This window comes from Haliotis rufescens, unplaced genomic scaffold, assembly GCF_023055435.1.
Source record: "Haliotis rufescens isolate VD_foot unplaced genomic scaffold, xgHalRufe1.0.p SCAF_8, whole genome shotgun sequence".
Lineage (NCBI taxonomy): Eukaryota > Metazoa > Mollusca > Gastropoda > Lepetellida > Haliotidae > Haliotis > Haliotis rufescens.
The window spans coordinates 26,955,810-26,982,851 of record NW_025964372.1 but is presented as its reverse complement, the minus strand read 5'-3'; the positions used below and the strand labels follow the sequence as shown (position 1 = coordinate 26,982,851).

At 40.3% G+C, this 27,042-nt stretch overlaps 1 protein-coding gene across 9 annotated transcripts in view; it reads left to right on the top strand.

Annotated features, from left to right (window-relative positions):
* The window catches only part of LOC124143499 (uncharacterized protein PB18E9.04c-like), a 58,432-nt gene that overhangs the window by 5,269 nt on the left and 26,121 nt on the right, over positions 1–27,042 (top strand). For 5 of the 9 annotated variants that reach the window (XM_048389335.1, XM_048389333.1, XM_048389331.1 and 2 more), the window contains exons 2-6: positions 3,356–3,453; positions 6,450–6,509; positions 7,750–7,873; positions 8,659–8,703; positions 26,798–26,892. In XM_048389335.1, the coding sequence (XP_048245292.1) occupies positions 3,356–3,453; positions 6,450–6,509; positions 7,750–7,873; positions 8,659–8,703; positions 26,798–26,892 (422 nt within the window). Of the gene's footprint in view, positions 1–3,355; positions 3,454–4,006; positions 4,030–6,449; positions 6,510–7,749; positions 7,874–8,658; positions 8,704–17,180; positions 17,260–19,754; positions 19,853–21,360; positions 21,421–22,308; positions 22,433–23,229; positions 23,275–26,797; positions 26,893–27,042 lie in introns of those variants that run through there. The other 4 variants (XM_048389329.1, XM_048389336.1, XM_048389330.1 and 1 more) reach the window with 4 other exon arrangements.

The window sequence follows — 27,042 nt, the reverse complement described above, 5'->3', positions numbered from 1 at the left end:
AATGCATCAACTCACCTTGAGAATTTAACTTTGTTTGAACTATCCACTGGATGAAAGTGGAAAATTTTTCAAATATTGAGCAGCTTATACTGCATCCAAATGGTAATGCTTTGTCAACATAATATTTATGTAAGAATTTTATTCCTAGTAAGTGAAAATCATGAGGATGCACCATGCATAACCTAAAAGCACTTTTGATGTCGGCCTTTGCTAAGTATGCCCCCGGACCAAGCTGCTGAATCATCAAAATTGCATCGTCAATGGATGAGTAGGTTACGGAACAAAGGCTGGGGCTGATGAAATCATTTACTGACAAACCATCTGGATACGATAAGTGGTGGATGATGCGGTACCCGTCTACTTCTTTCTTTGGAACAATTCCAATAGGAGAGATCCTCAGGTTTGGTAAAGGTGGGTTCTGATATGGACCGGCCATTCGGCCTAATTGTACTTCATTGGAAAGTTTCCCAAGTATGATTTGTGCCATATTGGGATCTTGAGCTGATTTTAGGTTATTACAAACTAAACTGGCCTCTCTGGGTCCTGTGTAATGTAAATGAAATCCTTCGGTGAAACCGCAACGAAGAACACCGGCATCACTTAACAATGGGTAGGACTCCAGGTATGCTAATAGCTTATCTACTTTGATAGGTGTGTGGCCCAATGCTTGCACGTTTTGGGAGGTTTCCGTTGCGAAACTGAAATGTATTAACCTCTGGGGTTGGTTGATTTCCTGTAACTGATTGGTTTAATCGGCACTTTGGGAATGGGTGGCTCCCACCACACTGATAGCAAACATGAGGAAAACGGCAATGTTGTCTGCGACAAAATTTTCCAGGGTCATTGAAATCCCAGCAAAAACCAACTTTTAAGGTGTTTGCAGTTGGAGATTGTGAAGGCTGCTTGAAAGTGGTGAAACTGCGGTTCACAGGTTGAGGAGTGACATTCATGTATAGCATCCACAATTCCGCGTTGATTGTGCCCCATGCCTTGTCTGTGGATCTACTTATGCGCAGCCTAAACTGTTTATCATAATTTTGCCAACCCTGGCCCCTGCTGGCCGCCAATCTAATTGTGTGCAAATATTTAAGCATTTGCTGGTGGCTTTCGGGGAATTTCTCCAGGTATATGCTGACAAATATGATAAAGGCTGTTGTCCACTCTTCCACTGACTGTATGTCCTTCGACTGGCGTGACATTTCCAATTGACCCATTGAGTTTACTCTGATAGTGCTATCCATACTTTGCTCCTTATCCAATCCCTTAATGAGGGTAGCCAGATCTACATATTCCCCATTGTGTATTTTATCCCTAATTGGTTGGGGGATAAAGGAACCAACATTGTCAGTTGACAAAGCAACCATTTTGTCACCACTGCATACTATCCTAGCATTTATAGGCATGTTAAGCGTATCGTTGTCAATGGCAACAGATGCGAGATCGTGTGTGTTGTGATTTACCGACTGTACTTGTGGGATAGTTGGAGTATCTAAGCCTATCACTACATGAGATCGTGCATCATTATTGAAAACATGAGGTAATACATCACCTGATCCATTCCTCGCGTCGACGGGCTGCGATGACCGAGAGACGGTAGTTGACGCCATGTTGTCTGCATCGCCGGGCTGAGAACTTCGATTCATTGGTTTGTTGACTCGAGCCGATTTCCGCGACGATCTCCGGTCGCTGGGTGCTTGGATCTTCCGCTTCCTCGATCTCCGACCTGACATCGTTCTTCTCACCAACGTACGGACAAGAAATTACACTAAGACAATAAATAATATGTTGCCTATGAAATTCGCGTTTGGCTGCTTGCTGGTGTACGCAGAAAGAGGCTTGATGCAGTCACGTGCGTCACGTGATCGGTTTATGATTACCAACACACTGGTGTAAGGGAGGCAAATCCACTGAACTGTGGTAGGGTGCCTAACCTCCCACTTAAACAAATTTGTTTCATACTGGCTTTCACAAATTAGATTATATTACACCACACAAAGGTCACGTAAACATGATGGTCAACGGGTATCTATTTCTAATGCCACACTTGATGTGACTCTGATAAGCATGATTCAAGGTCAAATACATGAGTGGTGATGTCGGGCTGAGTGGGAGGGGTTCGAGTAGTCACACAAACATAAAACAGTTCCACTGTATTCGTGGTTATGGTTGAGTTTGAGAATTGCTTTGTCTGTTAAACGCCACACTCTGCAATCGTCCAGCTATTTCAAGATGGCCTGTAAATAATCGAGCCTAGACCTTATAATTTGAACTTGTGAGGTACGATGATACACTATCGACCAAGTGACTCAATCTGAGCACCCGATCCATGCATGTAGTCTCCTCTGACATGCATGGGTTGCTGGGTACCAGTAATACCCCAGAATCTCTACGACTACGCTTGTCGTAAGAGGCGACTAACGGGATCGGGTGGTCAGGCTCAATGACTTGTTTGATGCATGTCATCGATCCCAATTGCGTGGATTGATTACCATGTTGTCAATCACTGGATTGTCTGGTCCAGACTCGATTATTGTGTGTGTGTTGGGGGGAGGGGAGCTTATGCTGAAAATCATAATTACCGGAAATACTTTTTTATAGGTTTTATCAAAATCCTGGATGCTCTCTGTGTATTCTCTATCTGCCTTGAAGCAGTCTCAATATTCTGTCTTAAATAAAATGTGTGTGTGTGTGTGTGAATGTGTGTGTGTGTGTGTGTGTGTGTGTGTGTGTGTGTGTGTGTGTGTGTGTGTGTGTGTGTGTGTGTGTGTGTGTGTGTGCTCGGGGGGTGGGTGGGGGGATGATGGATGCTCTGATAAAATGTATATGTTCATGGCAAAATCTAAAAGATTTAAAATGTAACTGTGTCTTTTGCAATTTGTCATATATCAAGTAGTTGTTTGTATGTGTGATATGCTGGTGTGCTGGTATGTAGAGATATAGGTGTACAAGCATAGGTGGGTATACGCACCAGTTTGTTTATGTATTTGTGTATTTGTATTTGTGTGTGACTTGTATATTCGCATCATAATATTTGCAACAGTAGGTACAATTAATCGAAATTTATTATTTTATGTACAGTTTATTCATATTATGAGTAATTATTAAATGTCCTTTAAGGGAGTGGCGTTTAAATAGGTTTAACTTTTACACCAATCACTTTCCTTGTTTTGGAAATAAATATTGTTTAAATGAAAATGAATTTGATGAACTGTACATTCTCGTCCAGTCTTGAAGCAGTCTCACTTTTCTGTTGCAAACATAACTCCCAGAATAGTATATATGTCAGTAAAGTGCATATGATTTAATATCTCCACTTATTCAGTTTTAATATCTTTGCCTCTTTTTCCCAACCTAGTCGAACGAGCAGCTGGTCATCAGTTTGATTGTAACACGTGCAGTCGTGTAGATGGTGTGGAAAAATGCTCAACCACCAGACATTGTTCATCACCCCAGGTAAGTTCAACCACCAAGCATTGTTCATAACCTCAGGTAAGTACAACCACCAAGCATTGTTCATCACCCCAGGTAAGTTCAACCACCAAGCATTGTTCATCACCTCAGGTAAGTACAACCACCAAGCATTGTTCATAACCCCAGGTAGGTACAACCACCAAGCATTGTTCAACACCTCGGGTAAATATGACAACCAAGCATTGTTCATCACCTCTGTTAAGTTCAACCACCAAGCATTGTTCATCACCTCAGGTAAGTGCAACCACCAGACATTGTTCATCACCCCAGGTAAGTACAACCACCAAGCATTGTTCATAACCTCAGGTAAGTACAACCACCAAGCATTGTTCATCACCCCAGGTAAGTTCAACCACCAAGCATTGTTCATCACCTCAGGTAAGTACAACCACCAAGCATTGTTCATAACCCCAGGTAAGTACAACCACCAAGCATTGTTCAACACCTCGGGTAAATATGACAACCAAGCATTGTTCATCACCTCTGTTAAGTTCAACCACCAAGCATTGTTCATCACCTCAGGTAAGTGCAACCACCAGACATTGTTCATCACCCCAGGTAAGTACAATCACCAAGCATTGTTCAACACCTCGGGTAAATATGACAACCAAGCATTGTTCATCACCTCTGTTAAGTTCAACCACCAGATATTGTTCATCACCTGAGGTAAGTACAACCACCAAGCATTGTTCATCACCTCAGGTAAGTACAACCACCAAGTACTGTTCATCACCTCGGGTAAATATAACCACCAAGCACTGTTCATCACCTCTGTTAAGTACAACCACCAAACATTGTTCATCACCTCAGGTAAGTACAACCACCAAGCATTGTTCATCACCTCGGGTAAATATAACCACCAAGCATTGTTCATCATCTCAGGTAAGTACAACCACCAAGCATTGTTCATCACCTCGGGTAAATATAACCACCAAGCGTTGTTCATCACCTCTGGTGAGTACAACCACCAAACATTGTTCATCATCTCAGGTAAGTACAACCACCAAGCGTTGTTCATCACCTCTGTTAAGTACAACCACCAAGCATTGTTCATCACCTCTGTTAAGTACAATCACCAAACATTGTTCATCACCTCTGTTAAGTACAACCACCAAGCATTGTTCATCACCTCAGGTAAGTACAACCACCAAGCATTGTTCATCACCTGGGGTAAATATAACCACCAAGCATTGTTCATCACCTCTGTTAAGTTCAATCACCAGACATTGTTCATCACCTCAGGTAAGTACAACCACCAAGCATTGTTCATCACCTCAGGTAAGTACAACCACCAAGTACTGTTCATCACCTCGGGTAAATATTACCACCAAGCATTGTTCATCACCTCTGTTAAGTACAACCACCAAACATTGTTCATCACCTCAGGTAAGTACAACCACCAAGCATTGTTCATCACCTCGGGTAAATATAACCACCAAGCATTGTTCATCATCTCAGGTAAGTACAACCACCAAGCATTGTTCATCACCTCGGGTAAATATAACCACCAAGCGTTGTTCATCACCTCTGGTGAGTACAACCACCAAACATTGTTCATCACCTCAGGTAAGTACAACCACCAAGCGTTGTTCATCACCTCTGTTAAGTACAACCACCAAGCATTGTTCATCACCTCTGTTAAGTACAATCACCAAACATTGTTCATCACCTCTGTTAAGTACAACCACCAAGCATTGTTCATCACCTCAGGTAAGTACAACCACCAAATATTGTTCATCACCTCGGGTAAATATAACCACCAAGCATTGTTCATCACCTCAGGTAAGTACAACCACCAAGCATTGTTCATCACCTCGGGTAAATATAACCACCAAGCGTTGTTCATCACCTCTGGTGAGTACAACCACCAAACATTGTTCATCACCTCAGGTAAGTACAACCACCAAGCGTTGTTCATCACCTCTGTTCAGTACAACCACCAAGCATTGTTCATCACCTCTGTTAAGTACAATCACCAAACATTGTTCATCACCTCTGTTAAGTACAACCACCGGGCATTGTTCATCACCTCAGGTAAGTACAACCACCAAGCATTGTTCATCACCTGGGGTAAATATAACCACCAAGCATTGTTCATCAGCTCAGGTAAGTACAACCACCAAGCAATGTTCATCACCTCTGTTAAGTACAACCACCAAGCATTGTTCATCACCTCTGTTATGTACAACCACCGGGCATTGTTCATCACCTGAGGTAAGTACAACCACAACCACCAAGCAATGTTCATCACCTCTGTTAAGTACAACCACCAAGCATTGTTCATCACCTCTGTTATGTACAACCACCGGGCATTGTTCATCACCTGAGGTAAGTACAACCACAACCACCAAGCACAGTTCATCACCTCAGGTAAGTACAACCACAATGCATTGTTCATCACCTCAGGTAAGTACAACAACCTAGCATTGTTCATCACCTGTGTTAAGTACAACCACCAAGCACTGTTCATTACCTCAGGTAAGTACAACCACCAAGCATTGTTCATCACCTCAGGTAAGTACAACCACCAAGCATTGTTTAACACCTGAGGTAAGAACAATGACCGCGTAGATTAATTCTGATACGACATGCATCAATATGTCGCATTGTCGAGCATTTCAATGCCTTTTTTACATATTTTAGATGGGGCGACAATGCGACCTAAAAAAATGGTCAAAGCGTCGCGTTTTGGTTCATTTTGACACATTTTGGTTGTTTTGTAAGGGCGACGACGCCCCTTCTATGGATTCCATGATAGTATATCCTTGAAATCATCTCACCTGTTCACTGATACGACCCGTGAAGATTCCGGGGTAGAATAGTTCTTCAGCAACCCATCGAATAGTAATGATACCAGGTGTTCGCGATATTATATTTGCACATTACTGACTAAGCGAGTGAATGTATGACGCAAGACCTTTTTATGGTGTCATTTATGTAATTTCCCAAGGAGCATAAATGTATATGTTTCATTTCAGGTGTGTGACATATCCGTGGAAGGAGGTAAACTGAGCAGCGATTGTATCCATGCTCATTCCGTAAGTTTTCCCACAAGGATCTTAAGTTCTCATTGAAAGAAAGAAAATGTATGCCTATTTCATGAACAAGGGACATAGTTCAATGAATATTTAACTTCTTTATTACAACGAATGCGACGTTTCGGTGTTAGTGAAACGTCGAACTTATTGTAATAAAGAAGTTGTATATTCAAAGAACTTTATCCCTCGTTCGTCATACCAACTTCTAAATGCCACTTAAAGAAATTATGCCTTTTTCATGATCGAATACTTCTCTATTTATATGTAAGATAGTGGTAGTAGTGTAGTGGGTGAGGCGTCTGCTGTGAGAGTGGTTCGTTCCCGTGGCCGCGTCATACCAAATTTTAAATATGGTACTTGTTTTGACTATGCCTGGCGCTCGGCATTAGGGTGATGAAGCAATGACTGGCCGGCTTTTGATTGTTTGTCGTATAACGCCGCACTGAACAATATTCAAGCTATATGACGGCGGTGGTAAAACTGCGGCGTGGTATCCGGTCGAGTACAAGCAGCCACTCACACACAGAGACATACACAGACACACACACACACACAGACACACACACACACACACACACACACACACACACACACACACACACACACACACACACACACACACACACACACACACACACACAATCCGTAGAGATTCTGGGGTATTACTGGTACCCAGCAACCCATGCATGTCAGAGGCGACTACATGCATGGATCGGGTGCTCAGATTGAGTCACTTGGTCGATAGTGTATCATCGTACCTCACAATTTCAAGGTTTGTCTACACACACACAGCTACAGGAATGATTTTCTGTTTCAAGTATATAGGAGGATGTTTGCTTAAAAAATCAGATAAATACCCATCCCCCACACACCCCTCCTTTTCAAGAATTTCCAAAAAATGTCTTTCATTTCTTAATTTGAAACTTCCTGACACTTGAACCACGATTCCTATTCCGGGGGTAGCGGCTGGGATTTTGTATCGAGATTAGATACTTTTCAGCTACAGCTACACAACCTTTTTGTTTAAGACTATGGGGCTAAGTTGTTTTTCAGAAGAAAAAAAACACCTTGCAACAGTGTAATTATTTCGGCATTTCAGTTTCTTGTCTTTTTTTAAAACACTCTGAAGCATAATTATGATTTCCTAGAATTTATTATATCGATAAAATCCCAGCCTAACCCTATGTCCAGAATATCAATGATCGGTCCTTGAGTAGGTGCTGACGTGTGACTGTTTCAGGATTGTCATGAAACCCATCATCAGTCGTGTATCCATTCTGACCATCTCACGCACTACAACTCCTGCAAAGAGTGCTGTAAGGACAATGCCTGCATCACTAGTGCTTTCGCCCACATACAGAAACGTGAGTATGCATTTACTTACAGAGAAAGAAAACCACTGGCTATAGCAATTGTATTACCTCGATATATTACAATTTGCAAAAGCTTGGAGTTCCTTTGGAAATGTCAAGAAAGGAAATTGGGAATGTTTAAATAGAATATGTTCTATATCGATATCAGCAAGATGAGATTTTCTGATAACTATTATAAGAAGCCAGTATTAATACATCAGCATATAAAAAGCTTCATTGCTTCATTTTTGGTCATCATCGAACATGGATCCATACCCTCTTTTGCCGGGCAGTTTATGAATGGGGATGGAATTATTGTTACAAACAAAACAGTCGGATAAACAATTATTTCTTTGTAAGTTTTAAACAATTAGATAATAATGCGTAATACATCAACACATGTATTTTCGAGTTATTTCGGAATTTTAAAACAATATATTGAAAATTCCTTTTACATGCTAAATTAGGTCCTGATTCCGCATTTGTTAGATAAATTCAATTGCATTTTCTTTGGTGTAACCTGTCATGATGAACATAAACATACCCTCTGCTTGCTGGTGTCATTGGTTTTTTTTATTACATTTTCATTCATTGATTTATTGTTTCGAGTGATTTGGAATAGAAATTCCACGTTCCTAAATATTCAGCGAGAGAATAGGTAACATGATGTATTCGTGTTCTACTGCTGGTTTAAATAATAATCAGTGACAAACAAACTTAATTATATTTTGAATGAAGATTCTTGTAGAACGATGTGATATAATAATGCTTTGATTTCTGCAATGCAAAACCTGCAGACCTGAATGACCATACCAACAAGCCTGACGGACACCACGTGACTGGTGAGTGTCTATGGACCCGTGAAGATCCTGGGTAGAATAGGTCTTCAACGACAAACGCTTGTCGTAAGAGGCGACTAACGGGATCAGGTTATCAGACGCGCTGACTTGGTTGATGCATGTCGTCGTATCCCATTTGTGTAGATTGATGCTCATGTCAATCACTGGATTGTTTGGTCCAGATTAGATAATTTACAGAGGCCGCCGTCGTTCGTTTGATGTTTAACGCCGCAATCTTCTAGCTATGACGGTCTGTAAATAATCGAGTTTGTACCAGACAATCCAGGGATTGACATGAGCATCGATCCACGTAATTGGGATACGATGACATGCATCAACCAAGTCAGCAAGCCTGACCACCCGATCCCGTTAATTGCCTCTTACGACAAGCATAGTCGCCTTTACGGCAAGCTTGGGTTGCTGAAGACCTATTCTACCCCGGATCTTCACGGGTCTCAAGTGACGTTTCTAATAAATGTACGTCAATGTACATCATGACAGCTGGAGACAAAGTTGCAGAATGTATACAGTTACATATAAACAAAGAAACCCAGTAACCTTGATATGACAAATTCCGATTTTGCATTAAGTGATGTAACAAGGGAGGTAGTTGGCATCGTCCATTGTGTTATACAAGGACTCAGGAAGACTTGAAATGTAAACTTTTATCGATGCATGCACGATTGAAAATTGAAGAAATAGTCTAAATATGTCTCTCTATATATCTCTTGTGAGAGAGTTAGGAATATTCTGGAACCTGACGCAGACGTGAGCTCTTTTCATGGAGACTACTGTCACAAGTTCTTACAGCGTCACTTCGAAATTCAATCCAGTTCATGACTTCATATTTGGACATAAACCTTGACTACTTGCCCGCGATGTTCAGAAGCATGTTGATGCGTGTCCTGTGGCCACTACTGTTGCTTCTGGTTTTACATAAATATGTCATTCCTTAAAACGAAGTTGAAATGATCCAGGTGAGCTACATAAAAAACACTTCTCTGTTTGACTGATTTAGGCACCGACCACACACAGAACGCCCACCACACGGCTCCAACAACAGCGCAATATCCATCAACTGGTGAGTTATATATATTCATACACAATATTGAACGGTCTTCTGTTAATGGGTTACTGTTGGAATTGTGTTAGACGCCGCCAAACAGTAGGGGTGACTATCGGGGTCATATTAGCAATTGCAATAGTGAGAAATACTATTGCTATGCTATTGAAATGATAGTCATTTAGTATGATGAGTACCGTATGGTTCCTCCAAAGTAGACCTCGCATTTTAAAAGAATATTGAGCAATATTCCAACTGTATGACTGCAGTCTGTTTATAATCCACTCTGGACCAGACAATCTGGTGATTGACATCATGAGCATCGATCTATGTAATTGGGATACGAATACATTTGTCAACGAGCCAGACCAAACGATATCGTTAGTCGCCTGCCTCTTACGACAATCATGTGTTTCTGAAGACAAATTCTTACCAGGATCTTCTTGGGGTAGCGTCTTTGTAGGCAGTGACGAAGAGTCTCTAAGAACATTCAAATTTGAAGACGTACCGGACTCTGGGCGCTTAGCTGTCGTTTCAGTTGATAAAGTCGTTCAAACGTCACGCAACTTTATTTGACTGTTGAAACTCAGTTCGGATTGCCTAATCACACATCCATTGTTCGTGTTTTATTGTTTCAGCATCTCCGTGTAAAGACAACTTTGATCTGTGCGCACCCGAGATATGCCATCATCCAGATATATATACGCTTTGCCCGATGACTTGTGGTGTGTGTACATCCTATGCAACACAGACAGGTACTATGTTCAAGTATTTATTAATCCCGGCTAGTTGAGGATGCTACTGTAGAGCACACTGGTCCGTAAAACGGGTAATATATATACTGGCGGGCTTTGACAACAAACACACACTTACTTTTTGTACACAAATTGTGTGGGTGGTGCTACCGTCAGGGCAGGACATAACCTTTTTGGGAGACACGCGGTGTCATCACAGATTTTCAATGATCCATGAATAATTTGCTGAAGTAATAAACATTGAAAAGTGAACATATTAACTAATCAATATTAGGAAATCTGTTCATTTCAATGCACGTCAATATCCTGAAGGTGCAAAGAAAGAGGCTATCTTCAAAGGAGACATTAGTTACAACCTGCGGTAATTGATCTTATCCTTCTTTAGCCATCTCTGTAGAAATGTTGCAAAAAATGCAACTATTGTGTATAACTGCATTGCAGTCATTAGTTTTGCTTTACAAGACAACAGGTCTGACAAAATTGTATTTGTATCTGACCTCAAGATTTATCCGACCTTAATTACCATTAAATATATTTCGAATCAGTCTTACACCTTGCACATGTCATTTTCACCCTTGCGTTTGATTTTCCAGTTACACTTTAACATCATATACTGTACATAAAGTATCCGTATGAAGAGAATGAAAGTGTTTAATACTGGAATATGTCTGCTTCTTTCCACGTTTAAATCCCATAAACACAGAGACCCAGCAACCTGAATATGACACATTCCGATTTTGCACTAAGTGATGTAACAAAGGAGGAAACTGGCATCGTCCATTGTGTTACACAAAGCATTAGAAAGACTGCAAAATGTGAACCTTTATCGATGCATTCTGTCTCTCTCTATCTCTATCTTCGATAAGAGAGTTGTGAATAGGCTCTAACCTGGCGCAGACTTAAGCGTTGTACATGGAGAGCACTATAACACGTTCTTAAAGTGTGACCCATGAAGATCCGGGGTAGAATAGGTCTTCAGCAACCCATGCTTGCTTGTCGTTAGAGGCGACGAACGGGATCGGGTTGTCAGGTTCGCATGTCATCGTATCCCAATAGCGTGGATCGATGCTCATGATGTCAATCACCGGATTGTCTGGTCCGGACTCCTGTGCTGGTGTGTGTGTGTGTGTGTGTGTGTGTGTGTGTGTGTGTGTGTGTGTGTGTGTGTGTGTGCGTGTTTAAACCACATGTATGCACATGTATCCATATAAACAGGTCTAAGAGTAGGTAGCTTACACCGGCACCATATGTCACTTGATATTCGAGTTATTTTCCATTGTAGGCACTAGAACCACAGGGATGACACTCCAGGCGTCTGTCACTGCTACTACCAAACCTGCAACGACTGCCATGCCAACAACTACTACACTTACATCTACTGCTGCACCTACAACTACTGCTGCACCTACATCTACAACTGCACCTGCATCTACTGCTGCACCTACATCTACTGCTATGCCGACAACTACTAAACTTACATCTACTGCTGCACCTACAACTGCACCTGCATCTACTGCCTCACCTACATCTACTGCTACGCCGACAACTACTACACTTACATCTACTGCTGCACCTACAACTAGTACACATACATCTATTGCTGCTCCTGCAACTACTACCCCTACAAGTACGTCCACACATACCAGCAGCATTGCTTCCACGGATGGCAAATCAAGTCCTACAACTAGTACACATACATCTAAGTCAGACATTACAACTACCACAGCTTCCACAGTTACAAGCACTAAGGCGCCTCAAGCAGTACATCGTACCTGCTACCAGTGCGGTAGCGTTGACAACGGTAGATATTGCACCCTGCCGGAAATATATATACCTCATGCAGCCCCGTGTCCAGCTGGGACAAGTTTCTGCATGACTGACATTGAACAACATATAGATGGCACAACCAACTATATAAAGAGGTATGTTCATATTTCGTAGTGTTATCAACAATATTTCCATTAGTCTAGTTCAGGAGAATTGGAACCTGCTGGTTACAGTGCGTAATATCTGGTTCTGTGGCATCATAGCCAGATGACAATGGAGCTCACTTCCGCTGGAACCGTGAAGATTCCGGGGTAGAATAGGTCTTCAGAAACCAATGCTTGCCGTAAAAGGCGACTATGCTTGTTGTAAGAGGCAACTGATGGGATCGGGTGGTCAGGCTCGATGACTTGGTTGATGCATGTCATCGATCCCAATCGCGTGGATCGATGCTTATGATGTCAATTACTGAATTATCTGGTCAAGACTCCATTTTGTTCAGACCGCAGTCATATAACTGGGATATTACTGAGTGCGGCGTTAAACAACAAACCAACCAACCAACTAACTTCCGCTGTGTAATACACACTGTATTGTGAGGTCCAGATGCAACTCCAGAAATACGTGAGATATTTCTGACTATGACAGTCACTGTTTTGGTATCTTAGTGAACGAGTGTGCTTAGTATGTTTGTTTCTTTTGTTTGTTTGTTGTTTTACGCTGCAACAGTGAACAGCAATAGACATAAATACTACCATTGGTCTTGATTACAGTACTCAATATTACAGCTGTACGACGCCGACTTGTAAGAATTGGGATCAACGATCCACGAGGTTTGGTACAATGACATGCAATCAACCAAGTCAGCGAACCTGACCACTCGATCCATTTAGTCGAATCTTTGGACCATCTTCCCGAGGCAAGAGAATTAACTGACTATAAAAGTCCAGTTTCCACCCTTGCCGAACTAGGCTGGTATTATGGAGTTACATTTTGACTGGACTAACGAGTTTATGCATAGTAAAATCAAAATCGCAGAGCAAAATCGAAATCTGGTTCGTAAACTCTCGCGCAGATTCCGGTCGATTGCAGGATTTGCAAAGCATGTGCACCGCCAGGTCGTTGTCAACATATATTTTCCAAACCTTTTCATGTTTTTTATCAAGGTGCTCAAGTGATTTGATGAACTTCACGATGTAAGGCCCATTTTATCACAATATAGATCTTGATTATCGATCCGATCGTCTTGACTGGGCGCCACCGTTTTGTTTGAAACAAATGCAAGTGATGGAATCTGATTGGTCCATAGGGCAGGCTTAGAAGGGACATAACTCGTAATAACCACTGGTGGCGCTACGATCGAGCCCAGGAATTCCAGCCAAATTCGGCAAGGGTGGAAACTGGACTTTTAAAGTCAGTTAACGCTCTTGCCCAGGGAAGATGCTTTGGACCAGCATAATAAGATGAAAGAAGGATGGTCTAATCTGACGCGCTGCAATTCCCTCTGCAGAGTTGCATCTCTTGGGCACGCAAGTAACCTATGATTGTGGGTTTGAATCCCGGTTCGCCTAGATTATTTTTCTGGGTTTGTCACCTCCATACCCGTGCTCGTGGGTTTCACCAAAGTGGTACACGTCTGAGACCTGCATCACTTCGGGCTTACCTCCCACATTTAAGCTGATACGCCGTGATATAACTGGAATACTGTTAAAAGCGGCGTTCAACCCAACTCACTCAAGTTTGGTGTACAAATTAAGTGGAGGTTACACATTGTGCATCAACCTTCTGTAACAGGTTTCTGACGCCATAATGACCGAAAGCAGCCATTGCATGGTTTCACTGCCGTCCCATGTCCGATATGTAAAAGAGTGAGTTTTTATTGATCAACCAATACAAGTTCATTCCGTCACAGTGCCAAACAATAACTGTTACTCGAAATAAACCGAAATCGTCGTTCTGCAGGTGCGTCAATCAAAACGAATGCGACAAGCTGTGGTATCAGCAGACATCTGACAGGAGCGAGTGTGTGGACCTTGACCCAACCACCCTGACGTCAGCCACGACTTGCAGATATTGCTGTACAAGTGACAACTGCAACGCTGGTAAAATACCAGCCAAACAAACTCTGTATAACCCCAAAAACTGATTAGCCTGATTGGTGTATTGTTAAAAGGAAATAAAGATTCCAAAAAATATTCTTTGTTGCTTAACGCCACAGTATTCCATTTATATAACGGAGGCCTGTAAATAATCGAGTCTCGCCCAGATAATTCATTGGAGAACGATGGCACGCAATCAACCAAATCACCTGACCATCCGATCCATGAAGCCCCCCTTTTTATCAGCATAGGTCCTGAATATCTTCTTGGATACGACCAGCATTAATTGCGAGGAACAAATTCAGAACCGCAATGGGGATACAACAAGTATAGAGTGCATAAGACCTATTCTAACCAAAACTTCCACCTGGTGAAAGAAATAATGTCCATGTGAAATTATTTTCTGCACTATCCCACACAGATGTATGTTCGTAAGGTAATACCATCCGAAACTGAAACAAAGCCATAAGAGAGTATATAACTAGCAGCATCAACCATAGAATGTTTAGCCAATTCAATTCAGGAATGAAACATGTGGCATCAACAATACCTAACATCCTTTAGCATTAAGGTTAATGCAACAAAATGAGACTAGGATTATGTACGTTGCTATTAGATGGATGTTTCTGTCCATGTTATAATTGTCTGGCGTATCGGGCCGTCACAAACACATGCAAAGGCAAGGCAAATTTAGCTTCTGTTTTTCATATAGTAGGTAACTGAGGACAATTTGTATTGTTTTTGTCTTGACATGCATCAACCAAGTCAGCGAGCCTTACCACCCGATCCCATTAGTCGCCTCTTACGACAAGCATAGTCGCCTTTTACGGCAAGCATGGGTTGCTGAAGACCTATTCTACCCCGGATCTTTTCAGGTCTCCGACCTACATGTATAGTGTACAATCACAGCTGCATTTACATCGTAATGTTCTGTCAGTTCCTGTATCTTCATCAAGGCTAACGGGTCATCTCGAACTTCCCGCATTAATATTTAGCATCATTTTGGGTAGGGTCCAGAAGTCGCATTTATTTGGAGACGCATATATTTCAAGATTTACAATGGATCATTTGTGTCTTTCTCCCCAGTTCTAAATTACATTTCAGTTTATTAAAAATAACAAAAAATATTTTTTTTACATCCACCTAGTCGTCCGCTTGAATTATATACATTGTATCATCCCGCACTGCAAATAAAAGAATTTTAAGCTTCATAATAAATGCACGCTGTATTTGAATGTATGAATATTCGAAAAGGGGAAGTAACTCCTATTTCTTTGTGTAATTTGTTTTATGTTGTGTTTTCCTCCTCTTTTTCCTTCTCTCAACACCGATACAGGAATCGTTGAATAGGCACTAAAAAGATTTGTGAAGTCCCACCATTTTTCCCACAAATTCTTAAACAACATACGTTTTATCAGTATCAAAGGCATTGTCAAGATTATTTTATTATATATTCTATTATATTCTTCAGTCCACCCCGCTTCCTATGAATCTGAGGATCGAGATGAGGAACATGAAACAATATGGATGGCAACTTCGGAATAGAAGAGTCTGTCACTCGGTATTATATGTAAGTCATCTTACCTCCCTTGTCTCACACAGCTCCACGTGTTCACATTCGTTGGGGAAATTGACGCTGTCGCAGGAGTAGCAGTATGGACCACTCTACGTCATCGTCAACGCGTCTCACAACAAACAAGCATGAATTAAAAAACAAAACACGTCATTTCCCCCCTATGGCTAATGCTGATATGTACATATCGCCACACGAATCCACTCGCCACTTAGTCTAAAACCACCATGCATGACATGCCCGCACGCTTCCTCATCTATCGTGTCGTATTCAATGAAAGAATCCTCCCAAACAACATGCTCTCAGTCTGGTCACTTCACGTGCTCGTTACGTGAAGACATACATAACAGCTGCTGTGATCATAGTCCAAGGGCGGATCCAGCATTTTGAGAAAGGAGGGGTCCAAAATTTCAAAATCCTCTCTCAGATAATTTTACTGCCTACAACATACTGCATTTGGTTTCAAAGGGGGAGGGGGTCTAGTAATATCGCGGCGTGTCAGCTTAAAGTGGGAGAAAAGCCCAAAGTGATGCAGGTCTTGGATGTTTACCACGTTGGTGAAACCCACGAGAGCTGGTATGGTGCTGACAAACCTAGAAACATAATCGGGGCGAACCGAGATTCGAACCCACAGTCATACAAGGTTTCTGGCATGCCCAACTTCAAATCTACACTCCAATATGTTATTGTGAAAGTTGGAAGTGCACTAGTAGTTAGTGAGTTGGGTTTAACACAACTTTTAACAGGATTTCAGTTATATCATGGGGTGTCAGCTTGATGTTTGAGGAAAGCCGGAAGTGATACAGGTTTCAGATGTTTACCACTTCGGTGAAACCCACGAGAGCGGGTATGGTGCTGACAAACCTAGAAAACCGTAAGTCGCCCCTTACGACAAGCATAGTCGCCTTTTACGGCAAGCATAGGTTGCTGAAGACCTATTCTCTGCCCGGATCTTCACGGGTCCGCGATCTAGGAGTATATTCCTCCATTAAGCATCAGTACAAGCCGGCGATTTACACCAAAATCACATTTGAGTCTGATCGTACTGACGACACTATGTGTTAAAACATTGGTTGATCCCACACCCTCTCCCTACCTTGTGTGAAAGTAAGGGTCACTGATCCGATGGTGTTAGTGCTTAAGAGCCAGCGCCTAACTGTTATCAATCTAATGCTGGAATTCGAAACCGCAGGCCAAGGTTTATCTTTTGCCAGTGACCCAGATCTATTCTACAGTAAATCACTTGTAAGTCAGACATGGGAGTCAAACTTCTGACATGTTTTGTACTCACTGTTGCGGTGACAGGTAAGCTTGATATTTAGAGAATATCCTCCGAGCTTCCAGGATTATATCGGATTATCTTATTATTTCACGAGTGGCCACAGTATGTTGTTGGTTTTTTTAATGTTTTTATTTCAATTCAGTAGACATAAATGTAACATTGGTACATGAGGTATATATGTGTAGCAATTCATAGAATCTTAAAACATGATCAGATATGAGTTATATACATGTACTGGATTGACTGAGAAATTATAATAAGTTGGCTGATAATTCCTTCCATTTTTCTGTCGAATCTATTGATACTACTATTTTCACTGCGATACATATTTCTATTTTACATACATCTTTCAATATTTTTATGAAGAAAGGAATGTATAATTGAGTGACTGGTGAATGTATTTTTTTAAAAGAAGAATTATATGGTTGAAAAGATAGTTGTTTTTGTTTTAGCAAAATAAGTTATCCAGAATGGTAATATGAATATCATATGCAAGTTTCGAGTTTAGGTACACTTCAATTTCTAACCAAAATTCTTTTAAAAAAACGCATTCTCCATACACATGGTATAAGTTTACAGATTCAGACGAGTCGCCAGTAGGTTGTTCCATATATAAATCTGAGTCATTTGTGAGAAAATGTTTACAAATATGGTATCCTGATTACTTCAGCTCAGTCAATCTAGTTTTGGAACGATGTCGATTAAAACGCTCTGTGACGTCATAAACACCTTTGTGGTCAAGTGTTAAAGCGTTTGCCATGAGAGCAGATGGTACGTGTTGTTACTTTGCCTGGTGCTCGGCATTAAGGGGCTAAGATGGGACTGGTCGGCTCGGAGTCAGTACACTGTGGCACTATAAAATCGCAATCGGTCCGGACGAGCACACACACACTCACACTCACACTCACACACACACACACACACACACACACACTCTCTCTCTCTCTCTCTCTCTCTCTCTCTCTCTCTCTCTCTCTCTCTCTCTCTCTCTCTCTCACACACACACACACACACACACACGGAAGAGGTCATGGTAAAGTGTTACGGCAATGGGTTGACGAAATGGTGCTACAGGCCGCTTCTAAAACATGAAATGCATGAGTCGAACATCGTGATATTCAATGAGAATTAACGATTATAACAACACCGATAGCCTTGCCCTGTGGGTAATAGTGTGTTTTGTGCCGTACAAGCAAACAAGTAAGACTGCTTAGGATTATTCACAAATCTAATACGATGTGTTCAACTGGATGTGAAACATAGTAGCTAACCTGCCTTGTGTAATCCAGTCTTCTTTTTTCAAAGAAGAAGCAATACAATTCCAAATGTTTGCACTTTTTACAATATCTTTATAATCCTTCCGTGAAAGGTCGTGTAGAGGAGGTGGTAAATCTAAATCTATGAGCTTATATTACACCATACAAAGGTCACGTAAACATGATGGCCACACTTGATGTGACTCTGATAAGCATGATTCCAGGTCAACACCTTGAGATTGTGAGTACCAGAAGGTTCATGTGCCAAATACATGAGTGGTGATGTCGGGCTGAGTGGGAGGGGTTCGAGTAGTCACACAAACATAAAACAGTTCCACTGTATTCGTGATTATGGTTGAGTTTGAGAATTGCTTTGTCTGTTAAACGCCACACTCTGCAATCGTCCAGCTATTTCACGATGGCCTGTAAATAATCGAGCCTAGACAAACCTTGAAATTGTGAGGTACGATGATACACTATCGACCAAGTGACTAAATCTGACCACCCTATCCATGCATGTAGTCACCTCTGACATGCATGGGTTGCTGGGTACCAGTAATACCCCAGAATCTCTACGGATTGTGTGTGTGTGTGTGTGTGTGTGTGTGTGTGTGTGTGTGTGTGTGTGTGTGTGTGTGTGTGTGTGTGTGTGTGTGTGTGTGTGTGTGTGTGTGTGTGTGTGTGTGTTCGGGGGTGGGGTGGGGAGATGATGGATGCTCTGATAAAATGGATATGTTCATGACAAAATCTAGAAGATTTAAAATGTAGCTGTGTCTTTTGTAATTTGTCATATATCAAATAGTTGTTTGTATGTGTGATATGCTGGTATGGGTGTACAAGCATATATGGGTACAAGCATATATGGGTATACGGACCGGTTTGTTTATGTATTTTGTGTATTTGTAATAGTGTGTGACTTGTATATCCGCATCATAATATTTGCGACAGTAGGTACAATTAATCGACATGTATTATTTTATGTACAGTTTATTCATATTATGAGTAATTATTAAATGTCCTTTTGGGAGAGGCGTTTAAATAGGTTTAACTTTTTCACCAATCACTTTCCTTGTTTTGCCAATCAATATTGTTTAAATCAAAACGAATTTGATGAACAGTATATTCTCGTCCGGTCTTGGAGCAGTCTCACTTTTCTGTCGCATACACAACTCCCAGAATAGTATATATGTCAGTAAAGTGCATATTATTTAATGTCTCCACTTATTCTGTTTTAATGTCTTTGCCTCTTTTTCCCAACCTAGTCGAACGAGCAGCTGGTCATCAGTTTGATTGTAACACATGCAGTCGAGTAGATGGTGTGGAAAAATGCTCAACCACCAGACATTGTTCATCACCCCAGGTAAGTACAACCACCAAGCATTGTTCATCACCTCGGGTAAATATAACCACCAAGCATTGTTCATCACCTCTGTTAAGTTCAACCACCAAGCATTGTTTATCAGCTCTGGTAAGAACAATTACCAAGCATTGTTCATCACCTCAGGTAAGTACAACCACCAAGCATTGTTCATCACCTCAGGTAAGTACAACCACCAAGCATTGTTCATCACCTCAGGTAAGTACAACAACCAAGCATTGTTCATCACCCCTGTTAAGTACAACCACCAAGCATTGTTCATCACCTCCGTTAAGTACAACCACCAAGCACTGTTCATCACCTCAGGTAAGTACAACCACCAAGCATTGTTCATCACCTCAGGTAAATATAACCACCAAGCATTGTTCATCACCTCTGTTAAGTACAACCACCAAACATTGTTCATCACCTCAGGTAAATATAACCACCAAGCATTGTTCATCACCTCTGTTAAGTACAACCACCAAACATTGTTCATCACCTCAGGTAAGTACAACCACCAAGCATTGTTCATCACCTCGGGTAAATACAACCACCAAGCATTGTTCATCACCTCTGTTAAGTACAACAACCAAGCATTGTTCATCACCTCAGGTAAATACAACCACCAAGCATTGTTCATCACCTCTGGTAAGAACAATTACCAAGCATTGTTCATCACCTCTGGTGAGTACAACCACCAAGCATTGTTCATCACCTCTGGTAAGAACAATTACCAAGCATTGTTCATCACCTCTGGTAAGTACAACCACCAAGCATTGTTCATCACCTCTGGTAAGAACAATTACCAAGCATTGTTCATCACCTCTGGTAAGTACAACCACCAAGCATTGTTCATCACCTCAGGTAAGTACAACCACCAAGCATTGTTCATCACCACTGTTAAGTACAACCACCAAGCATTGTTCTTCACCTCTGGTAAGTACAACCACCAAGCATTGTTCATCACCTCTGGTAAGTACAACCACCAAGCATTGTTCATCACCTCAGGTAAGTACAACCACCAAGCATTGTTCATCACCTCTGTTAAGTACAACCACCAAGCATTGTTCATCACCTGAGGTAAGAACAATGACCGCGTAGATTAATTCTGATACGACATGCATCAATATGTCGCATTGTCGAGCATTTCAATGCCTTTTTTACATATTTTAGATGGGGTGACAATGCGAACTAAATAAATGGTCAAAGCGTCGCGTTTTGGTTCATTTTGACACTTTTGGGTTGTTTTGTAAGCGCGACGACGCCCCTTCTATGGATTCCATGATAGTATATCCTTGAAATCATCTCACCTGTTCACTCATACGACCCGTGAAGATTCCGGGGTAGAATAGTTCTTCAGCGACCCATCGAATAGTAATGATACCAGGTATTCGCGATATTATATTTGCACATTACTGACTAAGCTAGTGAATGTATGACGCAAGACCTTTTTAAGGTGTCATTTATGTAATTTCCCAAGGAGCATAAATGTATATGTTTCATTTCAGGTGTGTGACATATCCGTAGAAGGAGGTAAACTGAGCAGCGATTGTATCCATGCTCATTCCGTAAGTTTTCCCACAAGGATCTCAAGTTCTCATTGAAAGAAAGAAAGTGTATGCCTTTTTCATGAACAAGGGACATAGTTCAATGAATATACAACTTCATTATTACAACGAATGCGACGTTTCGGTGTTAGTGAAACGTCGAACTTATTGTAATAAAGAAGTTGTATATTCAAAGAACTTTATCCCTCGTTCGTCATACCAACTTCGAATTGCCACTTAAAGAAATGATGCCTTTTTCATGATGGAATACTTCTCCATTTATATGTAAGATAGTGGTAGTAGTGTAGTGGGTGGGGCGTCTGCTGTGAGAGTGGTTCGTTCCCGTGGCCGCGTCATACCAAATTTTAAATATGGTACTTGTTTTGACTATGCCTGGCACTCGGCATTAGGGTGATGAAACAATGACTGGCCGGGTCGGGGTCAGTATTATGTATCTGTATGATTGTTTGATTGGAATGATTTTCTGTTCCAAGTAGGAGGGTGTTAGCATTAAAAACTCAGATGAATACCCATCCCCCACACACCCCTCCTTTTCAAGAATTTCCAAAAAATGTCTTTCATTTATTCATTTGAAATTTCCTGACACTTGAACCACGATTCCTATTCCGGGGGTAGCGGCTGGGATTTTGTATCGAGATTAGATATTTTTCAGCTCCAGCTACACAACCTTTTTGTTTAAGACTATGGGGCTAAGTTGTTTTTCAGAAAAAAACACATTGCAATAGTGTAATTCTTTCGGCATTTCAGTTTCTTGTCTTTTTTTACAACACTCTGAAGCATAATTATGATTTCCTAGAACTTATTATATCGATAAAATCCCAGCCCATCCCTACCCCCAGAATATCAATGATCGATCCTTGAGTAGGTGCTGACGTGTGACTGTTTCAGGATTGTCATGAAACCCATCATCAGTCGTGTATCCATTCTGACCATCTCACGCACTACAACTCGTGCAAAGAGTGCTGTAAGGACAATGCCTGCATCACTAGTGCCTTCTCCCACATACAGAAACGTGAGTATGCATTTACTTACAGAGAAAGAAAACCACTGGCTATAGCAATTGTATTACCTCGATATGTTACAATTTGCTAAAGTTTGGAGTTACTTTGAAAATGTCAAGAAGGGAAATTGGGAATGTTTAAATAGATCATGTTCTATATCGATATCAGCAAGATGAGAATTTCTGATAACTATTATAAAGAAGCCGGTATTAATACATCAGCATATAAAAAGCTTCATTGCTTCATTTTTGGTCATCATCGAACATGGATCCATACCCTCTTTTGCCGGGCAGTTTATGAATGGGGATGGAATTATTGTTACAAAAAAAACAGTCGGATAAACAATTATTTCTTTGTAACTTTTAAACAATTGGATAATAATGCGTAATGCGTAATCAAGACATGTATTTTCGAGTAATTTCGGAATTTTAAAACAATATATTGAACATTTCTATTAATATCTTTTACATGCTAAATTAGGTCCCGATTCTGTATTTGTTAAATAAATTCAATTGCACATTCTTTGGTGTTACCTGTAATGATTAACATAAACATACCCTCTGCTTGCTGATGGCATTGTTTTTATTTATTACATTTTCATTTAGTGAATTATTGCTCGAGTGATTTGGAACAGACATTCAACATACCTAAATATTCAGCGAGAGAATAGGTAACACGATGTATTCGTGTTCTACGCTGGTTTAAATAATAATCAGTGCCACACAAACTTAATTATATTTTGAATGAAGATTCTTGTAGAACGATGTAATATAAAAATGCTTTGATTTCTGCAATGCAAAACCTGCAGACCTGAATGACCATACCAACAAGCCTGGCGGACAACACGTGACTGGTGAGTGTCCATTAACTTGTCTATGGACCCGTGAAGATCCGGGTGAGAATAGGTCTTCAACGACAAACGCTTCACGACTAGTTTACGTACGCTTCTAGTAAATGACCCTATGCCACGCAATGAACGTAACAATGCTTCCTTCAAATTGGTGTGGGTTGAAGAGAAGGCTGAACAGTTTAGAATAAATCTTATTTCTGGGACTGCGAATGATTTACTGGAGAAGGCTGTAGATGTAGCATTTGTTAATGTTGAAGAAAGTATTGGGTATATCACTGAAGCTGTTATTATTGCTGCATCAGATATGAAGAAAATGAATAAGGACTGTAAATATGATCAACAATGGTTTGATAGCGAATGCCAGCTACTTAAAAAGGAACGATGTAGACGTTTAAATAATTTTAGAAAGAAAAAGGATAGAGGATCACTAACCGACTATAATAGAGTAAGAAATCAGTACAACGATGTTTGTAGGAAAAAAAAGACAGAATATTTCGAACAAAAACAGAAACTGTTGGAATCAAGCATAGATAATTCTAAAACATTTTGGTCATCGCTAAAAGCTATTAAACCAAATAGATATTGCAAAAATGACATTGATATTCAAGCCTGGTTTGAGCATTTCCAGGAACTGTTTTCAGTTCCATTTAGCCAAAACAATAACAATTTATTTGACATGGAATTCATGGAAGATAAAGTTGACAGTGTAACAGATGATATTCTTGAATGTCCAATATCTAGAGAGGAAATTATTGACAGCATATCCAACCTTAAAGATAATGAGGCATCTGGAAATGATAATGTGATAGCAGAGTTTTTTAAACATTCCTCAGACATTTTAATACCATATTTGGAACTAATTTTTAATATCCTTTTAGAGAGATCATATTTTCCAGATAATTGGACAGTTGGCATTATTGTCCCTCTTCACAAACAGGGCGCAACCAGCGATGTTAATAATTATAGAGGCATAACTCTCCTAAGTACATTCAGTAAAATATTTACTTCAATTATTAATAAGAGACTTGTTTTCTGGGCGGATTCTTTGGGTAAGATAAGTGAGTCACAAGCAGGTTTTAGAAAAGGATACTCCACCACTGACAATGCTTTTATCCTATATTCTATAATTTAGAGATATCTATCAGTGAAACGAGGGAAGCTATATGCTGTATTCGTAGATTTTGCAAAAGCTTTTGACTCTGTGAAAAGGGATAACTTGTGGTCACTCATTCAAAGACATGGGCTAAGTAGCAAAATTGGAAAGTTATTATGCTCTCTATATAAAAATGTGAAGGTGTGTGTCCGGAACAATGGCGCTATATCGGATACTTTTGTAAGTAGCAGGGGTGTCCGACAAGGGTGTATATTAAGTCCCTTCTTATTTTCCTTTTTCATAAATGATTTGGCATATCAAATCCAAAATAAATGCACTGATGGAATACAACTGCACCCCGAAACTATTAAATTATGTCTGCTTCTTTTCGCTGACGATATAGTCATGTTCTCGAGCACAATACCTGGCCTGCAAAAGCAAATACATGTATTAGAGAGTTATTGTGACGAGTCAAACCTAACTGTAAATATGGATAAAACCAAAGTTGTAGTTTTTAAAAATGGTGGTAACATATCCAGAAAAGAAAAATGGTTTTACAGAAGGAAGCCTGTAGAAGTTGTTCCATTTTATAAATACTTAGGCTTGTGTTTTACAAGTAGACTAACTTGGTCAAGGAATGCACATAACATTTCATTGCAAGCCAAGAAAATTTGTGTAGGCATATTAAATAGTCTTAGAGTTCTGGACAATGTTACATATGATGTTTATTTTAAAATATTTGATACAAAAATAAGCCCGATGCTATTGTATGGATCAGAAATTTGGGGCCTAGAACATTTGGATGTTATTGAGAAAATACATTTATATGCATGTAAACGGTTCTTGGGGGTAAAATCTAGCACAGAAAACACAAGGGTATGTGGTGAATGCGGACGGTTTCCCATGTATATCAATAGTTATTTAAAGGTTATTAAATACTGGGTCAAACTATTAAATATGCCATCTTCAAGATACCCGAAAAATGTTATAATATGATGCTTCTCTACGACAGCCATGGGAAACAAAATTGGGCATCAAAAGTTAAAATCATGTTATACGAATGTGGATATGGTTATATTTGGTTACAGCAACATGTAGATATGCCACAACATTTCTTCTCCCGTTTGACACAGACTTTAAAAGATATGTACATTCAAAAATGGCATTGTTCTTTGTCCAGTTCTAGAAAAGCAAAATACTACACTACATTTAAGACTACTATTACACTAGAACCTTATCTATTAAGTGTAAATTTACATAAGTTTAGAACAGCTCTTTCTCGATTCCGTTGTGGCTCACATGATCTATTTATTGAAATATGAATATCACTTTTTATGTGTATGTCCAGTGTATGAGGATTTAAGAGCAAAATATCTAAATAACTATTTCTACCGCAACCCAAACGGTAACAAATTTTGTAAATTAATGACTTGTAATTGTACAGAAACTATTAGAAATCTATCAATGTTCATTTATCATGCCATGAAACTAAGAAAATGTATGAATTTGTAACACGCCCCACACATTGTACTATAGGCCTTTGGCCTCATAAGTACCATGAATAAAGATTGATTGACAAACGCTTGTCGTAAGAGGCGACTAACGGGATCGGGTTATCAGACGTGCTGACTTGGTTGATTCATGTCGTCGTATCCCATTTGGGTAGATTGATGCTCATGTCAATCACTGGATTGTTTGGTCCAGATTAGATAAGTTACACAGGCCGCTGTCGTTCGTTTGTTGTTTAACGCCGCAATATTCTAGCTATGACGGTCTGTAAATAATCGAGTCTGGACCAGACAATCCAGTGATTGACATGAGCATCGATCCACGTAATTGGGATACGATGACATGCATCAACCAAGTCAGCGAGTCTGACCACCCGATCCCGTTAATCGCCTCTTACGACAAGCGTTTGTCGTTGTCCTCTGGTCATAAAATGACAAAAATACTTTGAGTCTTTAACAATTTATTATATAACAACATAATCATAACATTTTGCTCTTGTCTTAATAACACATTGCACTTTTTTTTCTTAATAAACGTTTGCACTTGGTCTTGATAACATTTGATACAATGGTGTATTTTGGAGGCTCATTCGTTTTCTCCAGTTCCCTAACAACTAACCAACCAAACAACCAACCAATTGCGTGGATCGATGCTCATGATGTCAATTACTGGATTGTCTGGTCCGGATTATTTTCAGATCGCCGTCATACACCTGGAATATTGCTGAGTGCGGCGTTAAACAACAAACAAAGAAATAAATAATCGAGTCTGCACCAGACAATCTGGTGAATGATACTAAATAGCTTTTGGTGGACCAATGGTAACCTATAATCCCCATGGTGGTGACCAGAGGTGGGGCATAATACCTTTCCTTGATCTTAACAGATTATCGTTGTAAGTTTTCTCTTGTCTTATTGTTTTCAGGACATAAACCTCCTCTTGAATGCCCTCGTTGTGAGAACGTGCTGGATCCTCAAATCTGCATTGATCATTACCATGCCTGCCACAATGGCCGTGATGTGAGTTGGATCAAATATGTTTAATAAAACGACGAAGCTGCTGTTTTTGCTCCTCCAAATGATACCTATTGCTATTCGTGTCTGTTATCCAATTGATATTAGCGTGGATAAATCATGATAAACTTCTGTATGTATTCTTCTTATACATAA